We start from the raw sequence: 22,771 nt of genomic DNA, 5'->3' as shown, positions 1-22,771 counted from the left end.
GTGGGTCCGGATTGGCCCAGACGTCCCTGGTATGCGGACTTGATCAGGCTCTCAGTCGAAGATCCTCTGCGGCTGTCAGTGGAGCAGGGCCTGTTACATCAGGGTCCCGTGGTGATGGAGGATCCCTCCCCCTTTGGTCTTAAGGCCTGGCTATTGAGCGGCAGCGTCTGAGGAAGAAGGGCTTCTCAGACAAGGTCATTGCCACTATGCTGAGAGCGAGGAAGCGCTCTACTTCTACTGCTTACGCCAGGGTTTGGCGTATCTTTGCAGCGTGGTGTGAAGCAGGCTCTCTTTCTCCCTTCACTGCTCCAATTTCTTCAGTGTTGGCGTTCCTGCAAGAAGGTCTGGAGAAAGGCCTGTCGCTCAGTTCCCTTAAAGTCCAGGTAGCGGCTCTGGCTTGCTTCAGGGGCCGCCTGAAGGGTGCTTCCCTGGCTTCACAGCCAGATGTGGTGCGCTTTCTCAAGGGAGTTAATCACCTGCGCCCTCCTCTGCACTCAGTGGTGCCTGCGTGGAATCTCAACCTGGTGCTAAGAGCATTGCAGAAGCCGCCTTTTGAACCCTTGTCGAGGGCATCTCTGAAAGACCTGACGTTGAAAGCAGTCTTTGTGGTGGCTATCACTTCAGCCAGAAGAGTTTCCGAGCTCCAGGCGCTCTCATGTCGAGAGCCTTTTCTGCAGTTCACTGAGGCAGGAGTGACTATTCGCACAGTGCCTTCCTTTCTGCCCAAGATTGTTTCTCGCTTCCATGTGAATCAGCAGCTCTGTCTCCCTTCCTTTCGTAGGGAGGACTACCCAGAGGAGTACTCTGCTCTTAAATATCTGGATGTGAGACGAGTCATCATCAGATACTTGGAAGTGACCAATGATTTCCGGAAATCGGATCATCTGTTTGTCCTGTTTGCAGGTCCTCGTAAGGGTCTGCAGGCTGCTAAGCCTACAGTGGCAAGATGGGTCAAGGAAGCCATTGCAGCGGCTTATGTGGCCGCGGGGAAGGTGCCGCCTATCCAGCTGAAGGCTCACTCCACGAGAGCTCAGGCGGCCTCGATGGCAGAGGCCGGATCCGTCTCCTTGGAAGAGATATGCAAGGCGGCAACTTGGGCTTCGGCTCATACATTCTCCAAGCATTACCGGTTGACTGTGGCTGCACGGGCGGAGGCCCGGTTTGGAGCTTCAGTGTTGAGGTCAGGGATTTCTATGTCCCGCCCTGGGTGAGTACTGCTTCGGTACATCCCACCAGTCTATGGATTGATCAGCTTGATGATATGGAAGGTAAAATTATGTATAATCATACCTGATAATTTTCTTTCCATTAATCATAGCTGATCAATCCATAGCCCCTCCCAGATATCTGTACTGTTTTTATTCTGGTTGCATTTCAGGTTCAAGTTTAGTCTTCAGTTACTTCAGAAAGACTTCGTGTTCAAGTTCTTCCTTCACTTGGATTCTTCAAGAGTTGAGACGAGTTTGTGTTACAGTGAGCTGCTGCATTCCTCTCCCCTCCGTTTTACGGGGCTGGATTGAGATTTAAATTCTGCCGGCACTCCCTCCCGCTTCGTGCGGCTGTAGGGCAGCTTTGTACCCCTCCCGCTTCGGCGGTGTTAGGGTCAGTCAGCTCCTCCCGCGGTTGCGGTTGCAGGATAAGCCAGATCCCCCCGCATCGGCGGGGTGGTGTCCCTCCCCCGCTCCGCGGGGATGAGCTGGACGGATTCCCCTCCCCCACTTGTGTGGGGATGAGCTGGGTTAATTCCCCTCCCCCGTTTCGGCGGTGGTGAGCTGGGCAGAGTGTCCCTTCGTGGGTGTAATTCTCTAAGTGCTGAGTCCTGCGGATGGAGCTTTGATATCGACATACTGAGGAGTTTCCGGCAGCACATGACCACATATAGGGAGGCAAAAGTTTGCTCTCTATCTCCACCTGCTGGTAGATGGACACAACCCACCAGTCTATGGATTGATCAGCTATGATTAATGGAAAGAAAATTATCAGGTATGATTATACATAATTTTACCTTCTTGCAGAAGTGGCATATCTGGGGGCAGAGAGTGGGTGTGTCTGCATTACCACGTGCTAACTGATTAATGAATGATTAGCGCATGAGCCCTTACTGCCTACAAATAGATGAAAATAAGGGCTCCTAGTTAATTTTGGTGCAACCCTGGACCCACTCAGTTCACAGGCACCAGCTAAGCTCTTCATGTCGAGCACCCCAGAATCAGGATGTAAAAAGCAGAGTTCAAGGTGTTGAGCTGGGTGTAGGCCGGAGCCGGGCTAAATCCTGGTAGACCAAAGGGTACTCTTTTCTGGGCACCCTGTTTCATTCACGGACCAAATAGGCAGAAGTCTCCATATTTCAACTTCAACTTGCTTTACTTAACAGTAACTTGAAAAACAGCTCAGAAACTTGTCAACTGGGTCTGTACATTTCAGGGTCCTTCAGATGGTCAGCACAGCATCAAATATAATCTCCAAATGATATCGGAGCATTCAAATCATAGTTCAGTTCTCATTTCGCTTCTATTTGCAACCAGAACAAAGTACTTGGTAATCTCCCCATAAACGTCTTACAGTTTCCCAGTCATCTCCTCATGATTAACTCAATTCTCTCTCCCCCATTCTGGAACAGGGGCCATTCACACATGCAATGAAAGTCCTGCATGAGGCACGCCCACTCTCATTTCTCTTACTTAAGATGTCTTTTTTTTTCCCCAAGCACTTCTATTCCTTCCCAAGTTGGGAACACTCCTCAGGTACCTGTTGCTCTGTTGCAGGCAGGGGCGTAGCCAGACTTCAGCGGGAGGGGGGTCCAGAGCCTGAGGTGAGGGGGCACATTTTAGCCCCCCCCCCCCAGCCACCACCACCAACTTTGACTTCCCCTCTCCCACCGCCAACCCTCCCCCGCCGTCGCCTACCTTCGCTGGTGGGGGTCCCCAACCCCCGCCAGCTGAGGTCCTCTTCTTCCAGCGCAAGACTTTGTTCTGTTTCTGTGAGTCTGACGTCCTGCACTTTGTCGTGCGGGATGTCAGACTCACAGAAACAGAACGAAGCCTTGCGCCGGAAGAAGAGGACCTCAGCTGGCGGGGGTTGGGGTCTCCTGCCAGCAAAGGTAGGCCACAGCGGGTTGGTGGCAGGAGGGGGGGTCGAGAGGGTCATCAGTAGGGGGGCCCAGGCCCCCATGGCCCCACATAGCTGCGCCACTGGTTACAGGGGCTTCAATCATCACAGACTGCAAACTCCTCCTGCCTCCTGCCTTGCCTCAGAACTTCCCCCTCGGTGCACAGGGTCTGGGCGGGGATGGGCAACCAAAAACCAGGATTTTCTCCATGCAATGCCTGTTTATTACTTCTTGGCCCTGCCCTCATAGGCTGACCCTTCACAAACCCACCCACTAGGCTGGCAGTCCCAACTCCTGTTGTCTTAGTGACCTCCCTGAAAATTATCCCACCTGTCTGCAGCAGAGGCACTTTTCAGGTGGGGAGGGTCACATCCTTAATGGTTGTGCACTAACATTAGCGCATGGCCATTAATTGGGAAAATGGAAAATCAGCCTTTTCTGGTTGCACTAAAAATTGTCTTAGTGCCTGGGAAAGACCCTGAGGCCACTTTTTAATGCAGCTTAGTAAAAGACCCCTTAAGTGATTTGCATGATTAATGTACAGAACAGTACTGAGCACTTTGCCAGTACTTAACATGCAAATGGTACATAAGTGTCCTGTGTTAGAAATAGGGGGTTATTTCCTACCACCTTTTTGTCCTGGGCTAGCAATCATTAAAAAAGAAGTCTACTGTCCATTCCAGAAAGCTATATGAAAAACTGATTGCATGGGTCAACTGGCTATTAAATTTCATGTGTTTATTTAATCAGCTCCTCACTTGACCATCCCAATGGAATGAACTAATCACTAAAATCACTCCTCTTTTCTATTACATTATTTCCTCTGGAATCCAGGCAAGAAAAATGTTTAACTGCTTATATGTGATGTAATAGAAAAGAGGAATGATTTTTCTAGTCGAGTTTCCTTGATGTTGATGAGTAAGAGAGTAAAGGGCTCCTCAGCCATTGGAGTCTTGGGTGCTGAACAAGCCCTTAGAGAGTGCAAAAGGAGGGGTAGAAGGTTTTGTTTCCTTTTTTATTGGGAAGAAAGTTGAGGTATGTACTGTCGAGGCTCATGACCTGTGAAAGTGCTCAAGGACTAGGGGGAGTGTTGGGCACACTGGGAGAAAGGACTTATGCCCGAAAAGGTTTTTTTCTTTTCCTTGTTGGCCTTTTGACCAGTAGAGGATTATTCTGGAGGAGAGTATGGCCTGCTATTTTAACTTCTGCTCATGCCAACACATGGACCAGATCAGCACTGGAAAAATGAGAGGCCTGTACTGTAACTACTGAACACTTCATGAGGGGGGGGGGGGCACGTTTATATACAGGACCCACCTGTACCGTAGGCAGCAGTACACTTAAATTTGTACTGTGTCTGCACCACAAAGCATCCATAAGCTCTGTGGCCGGGATGGTAAGTCCTTCCTGAAAGGTGTGACGGTGCCACTTTAAAACCCACATAGGTTAGACAGTCAGTCCTAAAGAGCTGCTCCTGTTTGTATGTTCTCAAAGGTTTCAGCTGTACTAATAATCCATGTCTGCCACTTTCTCACTCTTCTTACAATATCGGTTTCCACCAGCTGCAAGCACCGTGATGTCATCTTGCCCATCCATTATTCATCATGGTGCATTTGAAAACCTCAGTTTAAAAAAAAGTCTCATCCAAATTATGTAGCATTTTTATTTTAAAGATAGGATGGGAGGGAAATGAGACAGAAAATTGTGTGGCAGACCTATAATAGATTATTGCATTTTTATGTACTGCAGCTGCTGAATGTCCCCGTATACTTTTGCCCGGCCTGCCCTTTATCAGCCAGTTACCAGTTCATTTATTAACTGCAGTAGTACACATGGCTAAAATATAAACATAAATTTTTTTTATTTGAAATATCTTTATTGTCTCATGCAACAAGAAGAACAAACAATATGCATAACCTCATGTATAAAGACAATCAGGCCAGTCAAAAAGAAATACAGCCAAAAAGGACAATACATTTTATCGTTTACTCCCACCCCCTTCTCTATTCCTCCCCCCCAATCTAACCCTCCATCCACCCAACAACTGAACAACCAAACATATAAAATATTTTTATCGGAATTAGGTTCTCCCCACCCAGACACTGTAGCCCCCTTTCATTTTATGTTTTAAAAGTAAATGAACTAAAACTTTAGGAAATGGATAATTGCAGATTATTCACGTAAAATACTAACAAAGTGAAGGCAGTATGAAATGTACAATAATATGGCAAAACAATAAGATGCCAGCTTTTAAAGAATAACAAATTTATAGGCACCTAAATTTAGGCTCCGAAGTTTTCAGCTTCAAGTTCCCCTAAATTTATGCATACAGGGCTAGATTCTATAAATGGTGCCTTTTAAAAAAAAAACAAAAAACCCTGCTTAAGCGCTGTTCTATAAGCTACGCCTAAACATTGACATGGTTTATAGAATGACCTGACCACCCTTCCCTGGAATGCTTTCTGCAATGGTCCTCTTATTCTCTGATGTTGGAAAAAAGTGTCTCCGGTATTCTAGTGACCTCCCCCCCCCCCCCCCCCCCCCCACACACACACGTTCAAAAAGATTCCCTTATATAGCAGATTGGTTCCATGCGGCGCATCGCACCACCATTTTGGAGATGATGGTGCTTGGAAGGAGGAGCAAGTGGGCAGCACCCTTGCCTCATTCATGTCAAGTAGGGAGGTTTTGGAAAAGGGGTTGGGGGGGGGGCATTAGCTGCCGTTGTGGTTTTTTTTTGTTTTTTTTACAGTTGGGGATGGGTGGGTCAAGATGGAGGATAAGAGGGGGCTCAGATTGTTGGGGTGGGGCTAGGGTGGAGTGGTGTGGTGTGCCCAATAGACTAAGTATTTTTATGTTTTGATGTTGGGGGATGGGGTGCAGGATAGGATGTGGTTGGGGAGAAGGAAGTAGGAAGGCCACTAGACTACCTAGGAGCCGGTGCTGAAAGCTGGATCGGGCAGTAATTTGCATGCACATTACATATAGCATGCCAGTGGAATTTTTATCATTTTAATTTTGTAGTAGAATCAGTGTGCTGAGCCAGCTCTACCTTGCATCAGCCCCAGGGTGTACAATTTTCAGATGGCTTTTATACTCACGGAGATTTGCTTTGAAAATTGCCCTTTAAGAGGTTCTTTTACTAAGCTGCAGCAAAATCTGGCCTTAGCAATTTTCCTCTGTGCTATGACTCATTTTTTTACTGCAGCAGTACTATGGCCTGCTTTTCCATATTTTGTATTAAATGCGGTGTTGCGCATGCTCAGTTTCACTAAAACTGAGCATGCACACCAACGTGAGGGGAAGCAGTGCAGGCAATGTGCAGAGAACAGCGCTAGAGAAAGGCTTCAGCTGGTGGGAGTTGGTGACCCCCGCTAGCCAAACCAGGGTCCCCAGATCCAATTTTGGGGGGGGCCCAGGCCCCCAAGGCCCCCTGTAGCTATGCCACTGGTGTCTATCAGCACCGAATCACACTCAGCTGCTGCACAAATTGTTGATTAATCATAAGTACATAAGTATTGCCATACTGGGACAGACCAAAAAGTCCATCAAGCCCAGGATCCTGTTTCCAACAGTGGCCAATCCAGGTCCCAAATACCTGGCAAGTTCCCAAAAAAAGTACAAAACATTTTATACTGCTTATCCCAGAAATAGTGGATTTTCCCCAAGTCCATTTAATAATGGGCTATGGACTTTTCCTTTAGGAAGCCGTCCAAACCTTTTTTTTAAACTCCGCTAAGCTAACCGCCGTTACCACAATCTCTGGCAACGAATTCCAGAGTTTAATTACATGTTGAGTGAAGAAAACTTTTTTTCTCTGATTCGTTTTAAAATTTACTATATTGTAGCTTCATCGCATGCCCCTAGTCCTAGTATTTTTGGAAAGTGTGAACAGAGGCTTCATGTCTACCTGTTCAACCCCACTCATTATTTTATAGACCTCTATCTATCATATCTCCCCTCAGAGTTTAAAAAACAAATCTTCTCCTCCTCCTATTTCCTCCATATCCTACAGTATGCACTAGCACCTAACACAGCTTAGTAAAAGGGCCTCTATGTAAATAATCATTTTGCCAAGCATTTCAAAGTAAATATTCATCATGTCAAACTGATACTTAAATATTTAATGGACCATAGTTTGCTTTCTTTTCCCATTGAAAGACAAGGGTGCTTTTATTTATCAGGTTGGGAGCAGAAAAACTAGAAGACTACTGGACAAAAGTAAAAGTTTCCATGCAACATGTGGCATTACAATATGCGTTTTTTCAGGTAAACTTTTCTTGAATTAAATCATTTCTTGGACTGATGAAACTCGGACAGTCACACGTGTAATAGTCACAAATGCAGTCTTGTGTATTGAGAAGCAGTGCATGATGGGCAGTGAGATACTAAAGACCCACAAGCACAATGAATTAGCCAAACAAATGGGTGACCTCATCTGATGGTGCTAAAATGGAGCAGCTCTGAGAACTCAGAATAAACTAGAAGTTTGAGCATGTATGAAAGTTCCTGTGGAAAAGCAGAGAAGGAGTGGGCAAAGTAGGCTCTTTCCAGACAGAGAGACAGATGTATGATTAAAAATAGTTTATTGGTAACATCAAACAAATATATGACTCAACACAGCTGTGTTTCGGCGCCATAGCGCCTTCTTCAGGAGTCTACAAAATTAAATATAAAAGTACTTTCCGCAGTCCTTCTCTGCTTTTCCACTGGACTGCTTTCGTGGGGATAAAGTGCACCTCCACACTTCGTGTGGTCTGGTCTCTCTCCTGCTGAAAGTTCCTGTGCACATTACAAGGGGTCTTACTTCCCACAAAAAAAATACAATAATCTTAAGAACATAAGAAAAGCCATACTGGATCAGACCGATGGCCCTTCTAGCCCAGTGTCCTGCTTCCAATTGTGGTCAATTCAGGTCACAAGTATCTTATAGACTCCCAAAGAGTAGGAACAATCCATATTGCTGATCCCAGGGATAAGCGGTGGCTTTCACTATGTCTGTCTTAATAGCAGATTATGGGCTTTATCTCTAAGAATTTGTCCAAACCTTTTTTTAAACCAGGAAACGCTTATTGCTGTTTCCACATCCTCTGACAATCCAGAACATAACTATTTGTTGAGTAAAAAAAAATACTTTGTCCTATTTGTTTTAAAAGTATTACCATGTAACTCCATGGAGTGTCCCCTAGTCTTTCTACATTTTGAAAGAGTAAACAATCAATTCACATTTACCTACTGCACTCAGGACTTTGTATACCTCTATCATAACCCTCACCCCCACCCCCACCCCCATCCCGCTCTCTGTTGGAGTTCCTCAGGGATCTGTCCTTGGACCCCTTCTTTTTTCAATCTACACCTCTTCCCTGGGTTCGCTGATCTCATCCCATGGTTTCCAATATCATCTTTATGCTGACGACACCCAGCTTTACCTCTCCACACCGGACATCACTGCGGAAACCCAGGCCAAAGTATCGGCCTGCCTATCTGACATTGCTGCCTGGATGTCCAACTGCCACCTGAAACTGAACATGGCTAAGACCGAGCTTATTGTCTTTCCACCCAAACCCACTTCTCCTCTCCCTCCTCTTTCTATCTCTGTTGATAACACCCTCATCCTCCCCGTCTCATCGGCCCACAACCTCGGAGTCATCTTCGACTCCTCCCTCTTCTTCTCCGCGCATATCCAGCAGATAGCCAAGACCTGTCGCTTCTTTCTCTATAACATCAGCAAATTTCGCCCTTTCCTCTGTGAGCATACCACCCGAACACTTGTCCACTCTCTCATTACCTCTCGCCTTGACTACTGCAACCTACTCCTCACTGGCCTCCCACTTAGCCATCTATCCCCCCTTCAATCCATTCAGAACTCTGCTGCACGTCTTATCTTCCGTCAGGACCGATATACCCATATCACCCCTCTCCTCAAGTCACTTCACTGGCTTCCGATCAGGTACCGCATACAGTTCAAGCTTCTCCTACTTACCTACAAATGCACTCGATCTGCAGCCCCTCATTACCTCTCTACCCTCTTCTCCCCTTACGCTCCTACCCGTAACCTCCGCTCACAGGACAAATCCCTCCTCTCAGTACCCTTCTCCACCACCGCCAACTCCAGACTCCACCCTTTCTGCCTCGCCTCACCCTATGCCTGGAATAAACTCCCTGAGCCCATACGCCAAGCCCCCTCGCTGCCCATCTTAAAATCCTTACTCAAAGCCCACCTCTTCAATGTCGCCTTCGGCACATAACCATTATACCTCCATTCAGGATATCTAGACTGCCCCAACTTGACATTTCGTCCTTTAGATTGTAAGCTCCTTCGAGCAAGGACTGTCCTTCTTTGTTAAACTGTACAGTGCTGCGTAACCCTAGTAGCGCTTTAGAAATGTTAAGTAGTAGTAAGTAGTACTTTTCTCCCAGCTGATGAACCCTAACCGCTTAAGCCTTTCCTGATATGGGTGGAGTTCCATCCCCTTAATCATTTTGGTTGCCTTTCTATGAAACGTTTCTAATTCCACTATCGTGTATACTCATCTATAAGTTGATCTCGTATATGAGTGGAGGAGTGGCCTAGTAGTTAGAGCACCAGTCTTGAAATCCAGAGGTGCCCTGTTGAAATCCCACTGCTGCTACTTGTGATCTTGGGCAAGTCACTTAACCGTCCGTTGCCTCAGGTACCAGCTTAGATTGTGAGCCCTCCAGGGACAGGGAAATACCCAGTGTACCTGAATGTAGCTTATCTTCAGCTACTTCTAAGTTGAGGACACTTTTGGGACTAAAAATGACCCAAAATGCTGTGGCCTGTATATAAGTTGAGGCTGGGTCCCACATTGCTCCCTGCCCTCCATTTCCAGGTCCCACATGGCTCCCTCCCCTCCAGCATCTCCCTTGCCTTTCCCAACCCCCCTCCCTTCCCGTATCCCACAGCTTCATAGATTTCAACAGGGTCAGAACAGAAAGCCAGAAGGAAACGGCTAAATCACCAGATTTCAGTATGTTAGAATTAAATATTTATCCCGCACTGTGGCAAGTTGACTAAAGCAAAATGTATTTTCACAAATCAATCACCCTTTCTATCTAATAAGAATATTTGTTTTATTCAGGAATCAGTATTTCTCAGCACCCACACACACACACTCCTGTCTTTCTTTTATCCACAAACAACAACAATAAAGGTCAATCAGAATTCCACTCACCAACTCTTTCCATACATCTCAGCTAAGCATCCTCTTTGAACCTTCTGCTTGAGCCATCTGCCAGTTAGGCTTTTAGCTGTCTCCTGATAATTGAGGTGCATGCTTCCTTGCAGGCATGCCCTCTTTTCAGTGTACTTACTCAGCACAAACTTTCAACCAGCCAGAACATTTACAGATTTTAAACAATCACTACTGTTTATTTTGTATCACGCCCCAGTCTCATTTGCATTTCTAAAAACAAACAAACCCCCCAAACCCTCTATCTTTCAATTCAACACTGTACAAGCTCACCCCGAATTAAGAGTTCTTCCCACACCAGGCACATGTCTACCACAGATTATATCCTCTCAAACAACTTTAGCACAGCCAGAGTCTATAGCACTGATAAGAATGACTCTAGTTTTATTGATGGGATTTTGAAGTCAAAATTTCTCAACTTAAAGATGAGTATTTATGGTATATTTCTTGAGGTACAGTTGACCAGAATTGCACATAGTACTCAAGGTCAGGTCATACCATGAATTGATAAAGGCAATATCATACTCTGTCTTGTTTTCTATCCCTTCCCTAATAATTCCTAACATTCTGTTTGCCTTTTTAGATGTCGTCCCACACAAAGCAGAATGTTTCAATGTCTTGTCTACAATAACACCTAGATCTTCTTCTTGGGTGGTGACTGTGATTTGGATGATTCTTCCTAATGTGCATCTCTTTGCATTTGTCCACATTAACTTTCATCTGTCATTTGGATTCATAAGTACATAAGTATTGCCATACTGGGACAGACTAAAGGTCCATCAAGCCCAGCATCCTATTTCCAACAGTGGCCAATCCAGGTCATAAATATCTGGCAAGATCTCACAAAAGTACAAAACATTTTACGCTGCTTATCCCAAAAATAGTGGATTTTCCCCAAGTCCAATTCAATAATGGTCTATGGACTTTTCGTTTAGGAAGCTGTCAAAACCTTTTTTAAAACTCTGCTAGGCTAACCACCTTTACCACATTCTCTGGCAATGAATTCCCTGCAATTTCTCACAGTCTACATGTGATAAAAATTTGCAGATGATATAAAACTATTCAGAGTTGTTTATATCACCTCACTCGTTCCCATTTCCCATTTTAAATAGCACCAGTATAGATCCTTGGAGCAATCCATTGTTCAACTTCCTCCATTGAGAGAGAGAGAGAGGGTCATTTAACTCTACACTCTCTTCTATCTTTTAACTACTACCCAGGTCAAAACAGAATATTGTCTCTTATTCCAGGACTTTTTAATTTTCTCAGGAGTCTCTCATGAGGGATTTTGTCAAAACCTTTATGAAAATCTAGATATACAGCACTATATCAGCTGACTCACCATTATCTACATTTCTTCACTCCTTCAAATAAATGAAGCAAATTGGTGAGGCAGGATGTCCCACAGTGACTTTATCCCATTTAAACCATGTTTGTCTATATGTTCTGTGATTTTTATTCTTTATAATAGTTTCTATCATTTTGGTGTGAACTGTAATTTCTGGGATCACCCCTGGAACCTTTTTAAAGCATTGGCATTCCATCGGTCAACCTCCAAATGGTACAATGCCGCCATCTCCTCAAAGCTGGCAATTGCTGTTATAGCTAAAAAAAAATGGAAGGTCACTTTTGGTTCTTCTATTTCATACGCTTACTTATGATTTTTGTGCTTTAGGGTTGATTTGCTTTGCTTTATTTTATAAGCTGGTGCTTAATATCATTAAGTAGTGTTTTGAAAAATGATTTGTGTGTAAACTGGAAGAGATGCATCCCACTTTTTTTCTCCCTTTGTTTTCTCCCACTCTATTCCCTTTATTTTCCTCTGCAGTTATACTTCCATTCTTTGTTTTAGTTTTAAGGAGCCGATGTACAGCTAGTGCCGATTAGCATCTTGCTGACCGCCGTCATTGTTAAACCCAGAAATTCAGTGCCAGACCATGTCTGGGCTGTGGCATCGAATCTCCGGGGCACAGGGAGCCGGCTAAAACGTAGCCAGTTAAGTGTGATATTTGGCACTTAAACTAGATGTGAAGAACTGCATAAAGATAGGACTGCATTTTATGCAGGCCTATTTATGAAGTTACTAGTAAAAAAGGCCCGTTTCTGACACAAATGAAACGGGCGCTAGCAAGGTTTTCCTCGGAGTGTGTATGTTTGGGAGAGTGTATGTGAGAGTGACTTTTTGAGAGTCAGAGTGAAAGTGTGAGTGGAATCCATGCTCCTCTGTCACCTGGCCCCTCCATTCATCCCTATCCAGCAATTCCGCTCTCTCCCTGAGGCCTGCCCTGCAATCCATATGCATCCATGGCCATCTGTCCCCTCCATTCATCCCTATCCAGCAATTCCCCTGTCCCTGAGTCCTGCCCTTCCAATCCATGCCCATCCATGCTCCTTTGTCACCTGGCCCCTCCATTCATCCCTATCCAGCAATTCCCCTCTCTCCCTGAGGCCTGCCCTGCAATCCATATCCATCCCTGGCCATCTGTCCCCTCCATTCATCCCTATCCAGCAATTCCCCTCTCTCCCTGAGTCCTGCCCTCCCAATCCATGCCCATCCATGCTCCTCTGTCCCCTGCCCCCTCCATTCATCCCTTTCCAGCAATTGCCCTCTCTCCCTGAGCCCTGCCCTCCCAATCCATGGCCATCCCCAATCCATGGCCATCCATGCTCCTCTGTCCCCTGCCGCCTCCATTCATCCTTTTCCAGCAAGTCCCCTGTCTCCCTTCCATGACCCACCCTCGCATCCATGCTCCTCTCTCTCCCATGTCCCAGCCTGGCCCGCCCTCTTCTCCCCCCCCCCCCCCTTCGCATCCATGCTGTCGTTTCTCCCCTGCCCTCCCGCTCCCATTGTTGTACTTTAGTGGCCACCCTCTTCTCTCCCCCCAACATGGGTGTTTTTTTTTTTTCCTTGTTTTTAAATTTACCTCCGTGGCGGTTCCGGCAGCGAAGCGTCAGGGAAGGAGGCGGTGCTCCCGACGTCTAGGTTTCCCTTCGCTGTGTTTCCGCCTTCTTTTGACGTCATCCTTGACGTCAGAAGAAGGCGGAACACAGCGAAGGGAAGGCTAGACGTCGAGAGCGCCGCCTCCTTCCCTGACACTTCGCTGCCGAACGATGCGATTGGTTGAGTGTCATTGCTCCGCCCTCGACGTCATCACGTTTGACGCGTGGGCGGGGCAGACACAATGCAATCTCACCCCCTTCACTTAGAATGTTGGCTAACAGAGGCTTCATTAGAACGTTGGAGGTGCGTTTTATATAGAGATCTTAACCGGTTAAGTGCCAACTCTGCCCTGGAACACCCCCAAAATAGCTGGTTTTGGCGTGAACACTAACCGGGCATTTTCAGCGACACTATCCAGTTGAGTGCCACTGAAAATGCCTGCTTAGTCCGTCCTGGACAGGCAATTTAAATGGCCAGGAGCCTCTCCTGGTTGTTAAATCATTTTGAATATTGGGCCCTAAGTTCTTACTGATGGTATTGACCAGGGCCACCAAGAGAAAAAGCTGGGCTCAGGGCAAACAATCTGCAGGGCCCCACCGGCAACCCCCCAAGCCGCTGTTGCCCCCTTCCCACAACAGCGAATGAGAGAGGGAGAGTGCTCTGCTGGTTAAAGGTCTTTCTTCCTGCCATGTCCCACTTCCTGTGAAGTAACTTCCTGTTTCCGCATAAGCAGCACATGGCAGGAAGAAGGACCTGTGGCCAGCAGAGCAGTTTGCCTTGATCACTGGCGCTGGGCCTCCTTGGAGGCCTAGCCTGGGAAATATTGCCTCCCCCCCCCCCCCCCCCCCCGTCCAACCCCGTCTGTGGCCCTGGTACCGACTTAACCTTGATGTTAAATTAACTGTTTAAAAAAAAAGTTTTTCTCAGACAATTGAAACCATTAAGCTATTCCTTTCTTTCTTTTGATTTAATATTTCTTCCTTAGGAGAGATTCGTCTAAACTGCTTGAATGCTTTTCTACTCCACTGGCTTCATGTCTATCAATTCAAGAATGTCAGTATGCAGCTCAGTTATTCCCATCAGAACCCTAGACAGACACCATGCTGATGCATGTAAAGCATATTATGTGAGAAGGAGAAGGACTTGCAGAAGATTTTTAAATGGAGGGACTGTGGCTGTAGGAAACATACATGGAGACAGACTGAAACTAGTGTGTAAAATGTAGGAAATAAAATTTGGGGAGAAAAAAGAGATATGGGAAATAAATACTACTTGAAGAGGTAATACAGAGCAAAGAGAGAAAATTGGATACCTAAAGACCTACCTCTTCAGGAAATTCTATGAGTAAAATATGTACTAATTCTGGGACAACAATACACAATACAACCTCTAACTGTAGCGCATCTTTTCCTTTAAAAACAAAGACGTATCTTCTTAAGAAACGCAATGACCGTTCCATATGCTGTAATAGTTATCTTGCCAACCACTTTAAAACACAGCATCATACAACCTTGTAAATGTAATTGAATCAATGTAATCTCTAACAACTGTTAAATGTAAGCCACATTGACCCGAAACTCATTTTTGGATAATTGTGGGATACAAGCACGAATAAATAAATACCTCGCACAGTCTAAACAGCAGTAAATAAATACCTCACACAGTCTAAACAGCAGGACTATTTTGAACATGAAAGTACTTAAGGTTGGTTGTTAGATCCATGAGTCAGTACTAGGTTGGTTTAGTCAGTGAGAAAAGTTGTGTGTAACTGGAGCAGTCTTTTGTGTATGTATTAGAATCCTCTAGCAAGCCCGCTTTTGGCTTAGAATATATCTGTATGTCTGTAGTTTTTACCAGAACATCTAGACCTAGTCAGCTGGTATGGATAACATATGCAGACAGTATGTTATTGAGCATTTAGTTCCTCTTATCGACCTGCCTTATTGAGAGCTGTATTTGATTTTTTTTTTTTTTTTAGCAGTGCATGTTGCAGCACATTTGGTCAATGCTTTGAGCTTCTCTGCAAACTATAGTGAGAACTTTCTGGCACTGAATGCTGCAAGATATCAAAATGAGGTTAGTAAACACTTATTTAATGCTTATAGCAGATCTTTCTCAAAAATTTTTTTTTTTTTAACAGTCTAAATGAACAGTGTGGTTATTTGCTTATCCTTGTGTGTGTAAGTGGGCGAATGATGCAGGAAGGGATCTAGCGTCTCCATTAACTCCTGTAGTAGACATCAGCATGTAGCCTATTGAAATGCATGCAAAGGAGGCTATTAATTAAACAGAGCAATGCAGAGATGTTTCTGTTGGAGCACAATGTGAGCACACCTGAAGAAATTTACTGTCTTGTATGAAATGGTGAAGAAGGGTAAAGAGAGCCCCCTGACCCAAACCACCTCCCACCAACATAGGTTTGTTCATCGTCCCCCTTCCCTCCCCCTGAACCAAACTGATCCGGTTCAAACTGCCTGACCCTGTCCCTAAAATAAATCCAAAACACATCGGTAGTTCCTCCTCCCTGAACTGAACCAATCTGATTCCTCTCTCTGCCTGGTGTCTAGCAATATTCCCCAATCCAGGGCCCCCAGGTCGTACATTTGAGAGGTAAGAGAGATTCCCAGTGGTTCCTGCCTCAGCAACGCCAACCTGGAAAATGGTGCCTGATTCTGCACAGTGCATCTTGGGATGCACTGCCTGGGTTCACTGTACCAAATAAAGGAGTTTTTTTCCCTTACTTGGTATTTTGGTTGAAGATGATCAAATAAGAGAAAAATGCCTTTATTTGGCACAGTGAACCTGCACGGTGTATTGTGTGGAGTCAGATGCTGCCTTTTTTTGAAAAAGTGGCGGCATTGAGGCCAGAACAAGGGGCCGTCACACTTGGCTTTTGAAAGTATGGGTTGGGGATAAGGTGGAAGGTGCTGCTAAACACTGGGGAATTGTTTTTTTATGGCAAGATGGGGTCAGGTAGTGGAGGGGAGGGGCCACTAGATTACCAGGGCTTTTTGGTTTTATGTTACCGTCAGGGGGATCAGATTGGTACAGTTGGTTTTCTTTTGGGGGAGTGGGGTGGACATTAGACTACCAGAACATTTTGATTTTATCAGGAGGCCATGGAGGGGTTTGGATTGGTTCAGTTTGGCAGAGGGAGGGAAAGGGCACTAGACTACCAGAGGAAAGGGGCCAATCATCACTTACATACTGATAGGAAGGAGGACATTTTGCAATGAGTGACGGATTACTGCTACAATTTTAATATGTAATTTGTATATTCATAGATTACTGTTTCTTGGGGGTAATATTTTGTGGAAAGCTTGCATTGGAAGCTCTGTGGTTAGTAGCTCTAATGTGTGGCTTTCTGGATCAGCTCATTAGTTGCCTAAAGAAAGTATATTAATATGTTCACTTTTTCAAAAATGATAACCAAAAAAACCCTTATTACTTATTAAAGATACAGATGAAAATTTCCAGAATGAAGTTTATTATGAAGAGAGTTAGCCATTGACGTGGTCATTTACAAATTTAGTACAAAAAAAATGAGGAAATGTCTGCAAATAAGCAAAACCAAGAGGGAAGATGCTGATGCCACAGAGATTCCAAAAGGGAAGACTTTATTTCATAAGAACATAAGAATATCCAAACTAGGTCAGATCAATGTTCTATGTAGCCCAGTATCCTATTTCCAGCAGTGGCCAATCCAGGTCACAAGTACCTGGCAGAAACCCATATAGTAGCAACATTCCATGTTACTAATCCCAGGGCAAGCAGTGGCTTCCCCATGACTGTCTCCATAGCAGATTATGGACTTTTCCTCCAGGAACTTGTCCAAACCTTTTTTTTTTTTTTTTTTTTTTTAATCCATACGCTAACCACTGTTAGTACATCCTCTGGCAAAGAGTTCCAGAGCTTAACTATTCTTTGAGTGAGTGAAAAAATATTTTCTTCTTTTTGTTTTAAAAGTATTTCCATGTAACTTCATTGAGTGTCGTCCCCTAGTCTTTGTACTTTTTGAAAGAGTAAAAAATCAATTCACTTGTACACCACTCAGAATTTTGTAGACCTCAATCATATCGCCCTCCCCCCCTCCCCCCAGCCGTCTCTTTTCTAAGCTGAAGAGCCCTAACCTCCTTAGCCTTTCCTCATATGAAAGGAGTTCTATCCCCTTTATCATTTTGGTCGCTTTTCTTTCAAGCCAAATGTACAGCCAAAACTTGGACTGTATTTCAGGATATGTGATGATAAATTTTACTAGAGATAAGGACTCAGTGGTATGGTTGTCTGACATATTCTATAACAAAAAGTATAGCATTTCTGGATGTGAAAAAATAGCATCTGGAATCCATTGTACCAAGTCCCAGGTGCCGTTAATTAAAAAATGACCATGTGAGGACCTATTTTGTAGGTGGTAAAGGCTTATTCTTTAGTCCTCTGTTAACCAGTCAGCTGCAATAATGTAGCTGTACTAACCAGTGGCGTACCTACCCTAGATGCCACCTGGAGCGGAGAACCCCCTCTGAGCAAGGGTGTGTGCAGAGCAGGCATGCGACTGTCTGCTCTGCTGGTCCCCTGCCCTGGAACAGGAAGTTGACGTCAGAGGAGGAAGATGTCTGGCAGATCCAACAACCGCATACCTTATTGCTGACTGCACCCGGGGTGGACTGTCCCCACTACCTTGCCATTGGTACACTAGAGGCACTAACTGATTAGTGCAAGAACACCCACACTCTGTCTACCTAACGTCCCGGCGTGTGGGTAGTGTGCACCAATTTGGAACTTACCACAGGATGCCTGCGTGTGTCCTACAGTAAGACATTTTAAGTCACAATAAGCGCACACTAGCTCTTACTGTATCACAGTAAAAGCACCCCTTAGTGAGAGATAGTTGAGACTAAATTATATGATGCACATTACAACTTGGCCCTGTGTTCTTGTTCAATGGGATCTGATCATGTCTTGAACATGTGGATATTATTTTATTGGTCCCGAGTTTATTTTTGACCTACCCCTGAATATTTTTAATATGTTCTATTTGTTTTCAAACAAAAAGCAAGAGACTAGATCTTAGAATAATTAACGTAGTAATATAAAGAAGACAATCCCCCATCTGCACCTCTTCTCTCCCGCCCCCCCAACCTCCCCTCCCCCAGTACTAGATAATGTTAGGTGTTCATAGTAATATAGTATATATTAACAGATAAGGACCTGCACAGTCCGTCTAGTCTGACCAACAAGGTGGCCAGAGTTGAATCTAGCACTCTGCACAGGTTCCACTTCATTAATCTCTGTCTCTCCCTGCCAGTTTTAGGGCACAGACTGTAGAAATCTGCCTGGCTTCGGCCTTACTTTTCACAGCATCATTTAGCCATCTGACTCTGCCTGAACTCTTCCATTCTTCACTTGCTATTTGAAAAATCTATCTCAATGATCCATTTTACTGTTGTTAAAATGATTTATGTTTTCACATCAATGTGTTTGTTTTCAGGATCCCAGGAAAATCATCTTTACCTCTGGTAAGGTTTTCTTTTTCTTTTCTCACTGAAGGGATATGAAAAATGACTGAGTGGTGTTTTCCTCATAAAAAATGTGGGACTGTTTGAATTAAATTGTATAATTAGTTATAGAAACCAAGAGAGAACTTGAGTACACTTCATGTGCAACTTTCTTCTGTTAAATGTTCTAACAAAGATAATACGGACAAAAATATGTTAATGTAGAGCTGTAAACTTTCTATCATCCCCTAAAATCTGTCCTAATAATAGTTCATTCTAGTATTTGTAATTTTGCTCTCCCTTTTATTCTGATACTATCATTGTAGTCTATTTTTATATCTTTGGTCAATATATATTACTATTTTATAGACTTGAGTTTAGAGTATAGGCCTTGTGGGGATATTAAGAAAGATGAGGAAATGAAAGTAAGGTAATGTGCTTTCCATGGCCTCATATTTCAGCATGTTGACCTTTCGTTGGTCCACTAGGTGCTCAGTTTATTTCATATGGGAATTTAGAAATGATTTCTGTTAGATATTTCTAATCTAACCTAATCTAATCCATATCTTGTATACCATCCTATCCCAACAGGAGGTTTACATAAAAAAAACCTCAACCAAAAAAGTTAGGAATTACACAGTCAGTATTACTAAAGTGCAGAGAATTAGTCATCATAGTTACCAAATTAAAAATGTTTTCAACCTCTTATGTAAAAGATTATGCTTGGTAATTTATTCCAAATAATGATGGCTTGAAAAGGGAACATAGAACCAAGCTGACGTTTAAACCGAATATTTTTAAATACAGGATATTTCAATTGCAAACTATCACAAACTCAGGTTGTCAAACAAGAAAAAAAATGAATACAGAAGTATTACCATATAATATCTGGAAAACTAAACATGTAACTTTAAATATAATCCATTCATATACATGAAGCTGTCTTGTCTGACGAGATGGTGAGCCCTTAGGTCCTGCAAGGCCCCGAAGGACCTCAGAGGACAGCCGTGCAACCCCAAGTCTTCACCCGCGGCGACCGCCGTTCACCGAGGATTGAGCCCCCAGCTGCAGGCGGCCAACAGGACTTCCGGAACCGCGGGGTTGACGAGCTGACCCAATACTGGAGCCAGGAGAGCAGGAGAGAACCCCAAAAGAGACCAAACCAGGCAACCGGACAGGCAGGCAGCTCATAGCGAAGAGAAACTGGCAACAGGTCAGGGCGGATAGCTCACAGCGTAGTCGAACCAGGCGAAAGGTCAAGGCAGGCAGCTAGCAGAGAAGTCCAAGAAACAAAGCCAAGGTCAAACGAGGAGAGCAAGGGAAACAAACCAAACACTGGAACACACGGAGACTGGCCTCAGGGAACAGAACCTGAAGCAAGGTCCCATCCCAGGCCTACTCCTTAAATACCATTTGCCTCAGCCGCCCAGCCCCCGCCGACATGGCCGACCAATCAGAACCCGGCCACTAGCAGACCTCCTCTGATTGGCTCCTTCAGATCTTCCAGGCGGGAACACGGCATCAGCCCCGCAATCCAACTCTTCAGAGGCGGCGCTACAGGTACCCGCCCCCGAAAGAGAAAAAGACGCTGGCCATCGCAGCTTGACGCTAACCTTCCCCCTGGCATACACACTGCCCTCACTGTCGGCGACCGCGAGCCCGGCAGCCACGATCGCCGGCCCAAGACCCCGAACCGGGCGGCCACCGCCGCGGCAAGTCCCAGCTCCGCGCCGCAGCCTCCCGAGGACCGGCTCCCGCCGCGAAGGACCCCGGCTCCCGCGCCCAACAGAAGAACCGGCGGAGGGAGCGGCGGACATGACAGAAGCCAGTGAAGGTCTTTCAAATTACCAGATACACTTTTCTACTTCCTCAACTGGAAAATCATCTGGTCTGCCATATTCTGCAATAGTTGCAGTTTATATATCAACTTATTCAGTCTAACATACACTAAATTACAGTAATCTACTTCCTCAACTGGAAAATCATCTGAACTGCCATAGAAATCAGCCTCAGTTGGCATAAGCAGAAAAACGACTTATTCCAGGCTTGATTTATCTGGGCTTCAAAAGATAACGAATAGTCCAAAGTAATACCTAAAACCCTAGATTCCTTTTCCACATTTAGAGTTATACCGCTTGGTAATGTTCAGAGGAATATTCACTAAAGAATTAGAAAACCATAATTTGTTTTTGCCTAGTTTAACTGAAGCATATGTTCAACAGCCCATTTCTTAATTTATTTTTTCATAGCAACAGAAATTTTAACTGATGTTTCACTTATAGTAGGACAAATTGGAACCAACATTGAAATATTATCAGCATAGGAAAATAAGCACTAAAGTAATAAATGAGAGAGAAGTCATAAACAGATTAAAGAGCACTGGGGACAGAGGGGAAGCCTTGAGGCACTCCACAAGTAGACCTCCTTTCCAAACAGTATTAGGCCACCAAAATATTGTATTAAAGCAAAACAATCTGGAGGAGTAGCCTAGTGGTTAGTGCAGTGGACTTTGATCCTGGGGAACTGAGTTTGATTCCTACTGCAGCTCCTTGTGACTCTGGGCAAGTCACTTAACCCTCCATTGCCCCTGGTACAAAATAAGTACCTGAATATATGTAAACCGCTTTAAATGTAGTTGCAAAAACCTCAGAAAGGTGGTATATCAAGTCCCATTTCCATTTCCCTATTTGAGATTCTAAATGGAATGTTGAGATAATGTTGCTACTATTGGAGATTCTAGATGGAATGTTGCTACTATTGAGATTCTGTTGCTACTATTTGAGATTCTACATGGAATGTTGCTATTCCACGAGCAACATTCCATGTAGAAGCCTGCCCTTGCAGATCAGCAATGCGGCCACTCCGGCTTCTGTTTCTGTGAGTCTGACGTCCTGCACTTTTCAGATGATACCTAGGAACATTGGGCCATGTTAGTGGCTTGGAGCTGGCATTATTTTTCCAGGGACAAGGCAGTTTGTGATGTTCACTACAAGCTGTATTATGTGATTTATGTAATAATGGCGGGGTAGATATTTTAAAGAGGTTTGTAAAGTCTAGATTTTATAAATCTTGATAGCAATGGATGAATGCTCTTGTTACTGTAATCTACATTATTCTCATTGTAGAAATACCACAGTAAGCCTTGTGCCCTTTCATCATTTGACCCCTAATGCAGGCATTACACTGAAACATATTTTTGTTCCATCTTGGGCCCATTTCACTCTTCCTTTCTATACCTGTTTGGGAGGGCCTCTTCTAGAGCACCAGGAATTCCAAGTGTCTACAACCTTTGAGAGTTCCTTCGATACCAGTATTCTTAAGGTGACCCAGTAATAATTGGTGGTCAGTGGTATCAACTCTATGGGTAAGCAGTATAGGTGTTTAAGCTGTGGTGGTGTAGTATGCTGGAACTGAGAGGAGATGAGTGGGAGTGTTCTGAACCACTTGTAGTGAATATACTCTAGCTTCTGGTAGACTAAGATGTAGATAGTTACAATAGTCTAAACTGGTGAGGCGTATACTTTCTAACGTAGCCCAGAAATCCTCTGTAGGAATCATCAGAGCACAAGATGCTCATCAATCGTAGTTTAAAGAATGAGTTCTTAACTATAGCCTTAACCTCTTAAACTGAAGACTTGCTAAGTAACATTAAGGATCTGGCCACACGTTTAATTGGTTCAGGGATCTTTTACAAAGGTAATAAATAGGGTGACTATCATCACCTCAGTTTTAGCAATATTTAACGTCAACTTGTTCTCTCTCTCAGCCAAGATGCACTATTGAACAAGATTATCTAGAGATGTTCCACAGCCAGGTCTATAGTAGAGTCATAGGAGAAAAAGAATTAGATGTCATCTGTATAAATTTAGGTGGCAGTTCTATAAAGGGGTGCCCCCTTGTGGACTCCCTTATACCGCACAGTGAATGCCTATTTATTATGGCATCTGGCTGCCCAGATTCCGTTGTAGAATTCTAGGAATGGATCCTAAGGAGCTTAGCCGAGATTGGGTGG

The 22,771-nt window shown here is 44.5% G+C and overlaps 1 protein-coding gene across 1 annotated transcript in view; it reads left to right on the top strand.

Moving 5' to 3' along the window:
- The window catches only part of NOX4 (NADPH oxidase 4), a 247,490-nt gene that overhangs the window by 50,643 nt on the left and 174,076 nt on the right, over window positions 1-22,771 (top strand). The window contains exons 4-6 of the mRNA XM_030200162.1: window positions 7,294-7,378; window positions 15,243-15,340; window positions 18,753-18,780. Coding sequence (XP_030056022.1) covers window positions 7,294-7,378; window positions 15,243-15,340; window positions 18,753-18,780 — 211 coding nt within the window. The remainder of the gene's footprint in view (window positions 1-7,293; window positions 7,379-15,242; window positions 15,341-18,752; window positions 18,781-22,771) is intronic.

Source organism: Microcaecilia unicolor, chromosome 4 (genome assembly GCF_901765095.1).
Source record: "Microcaecilia unicolor chromosome 4, aMicUni1.1, whole genome shotgun sequence".
NCBI lineage: Eukaryota > Metazoa > Chordata > Amphibia > Gymnophiona > Siphonopidae > Microcaecilia > Microcaecilia unicolor.
The sequence above is the reverse complement of the archived record's forward strand: the minus strand, read 5'-3'. Positions and strand labels throughout refer to the sequence as shown.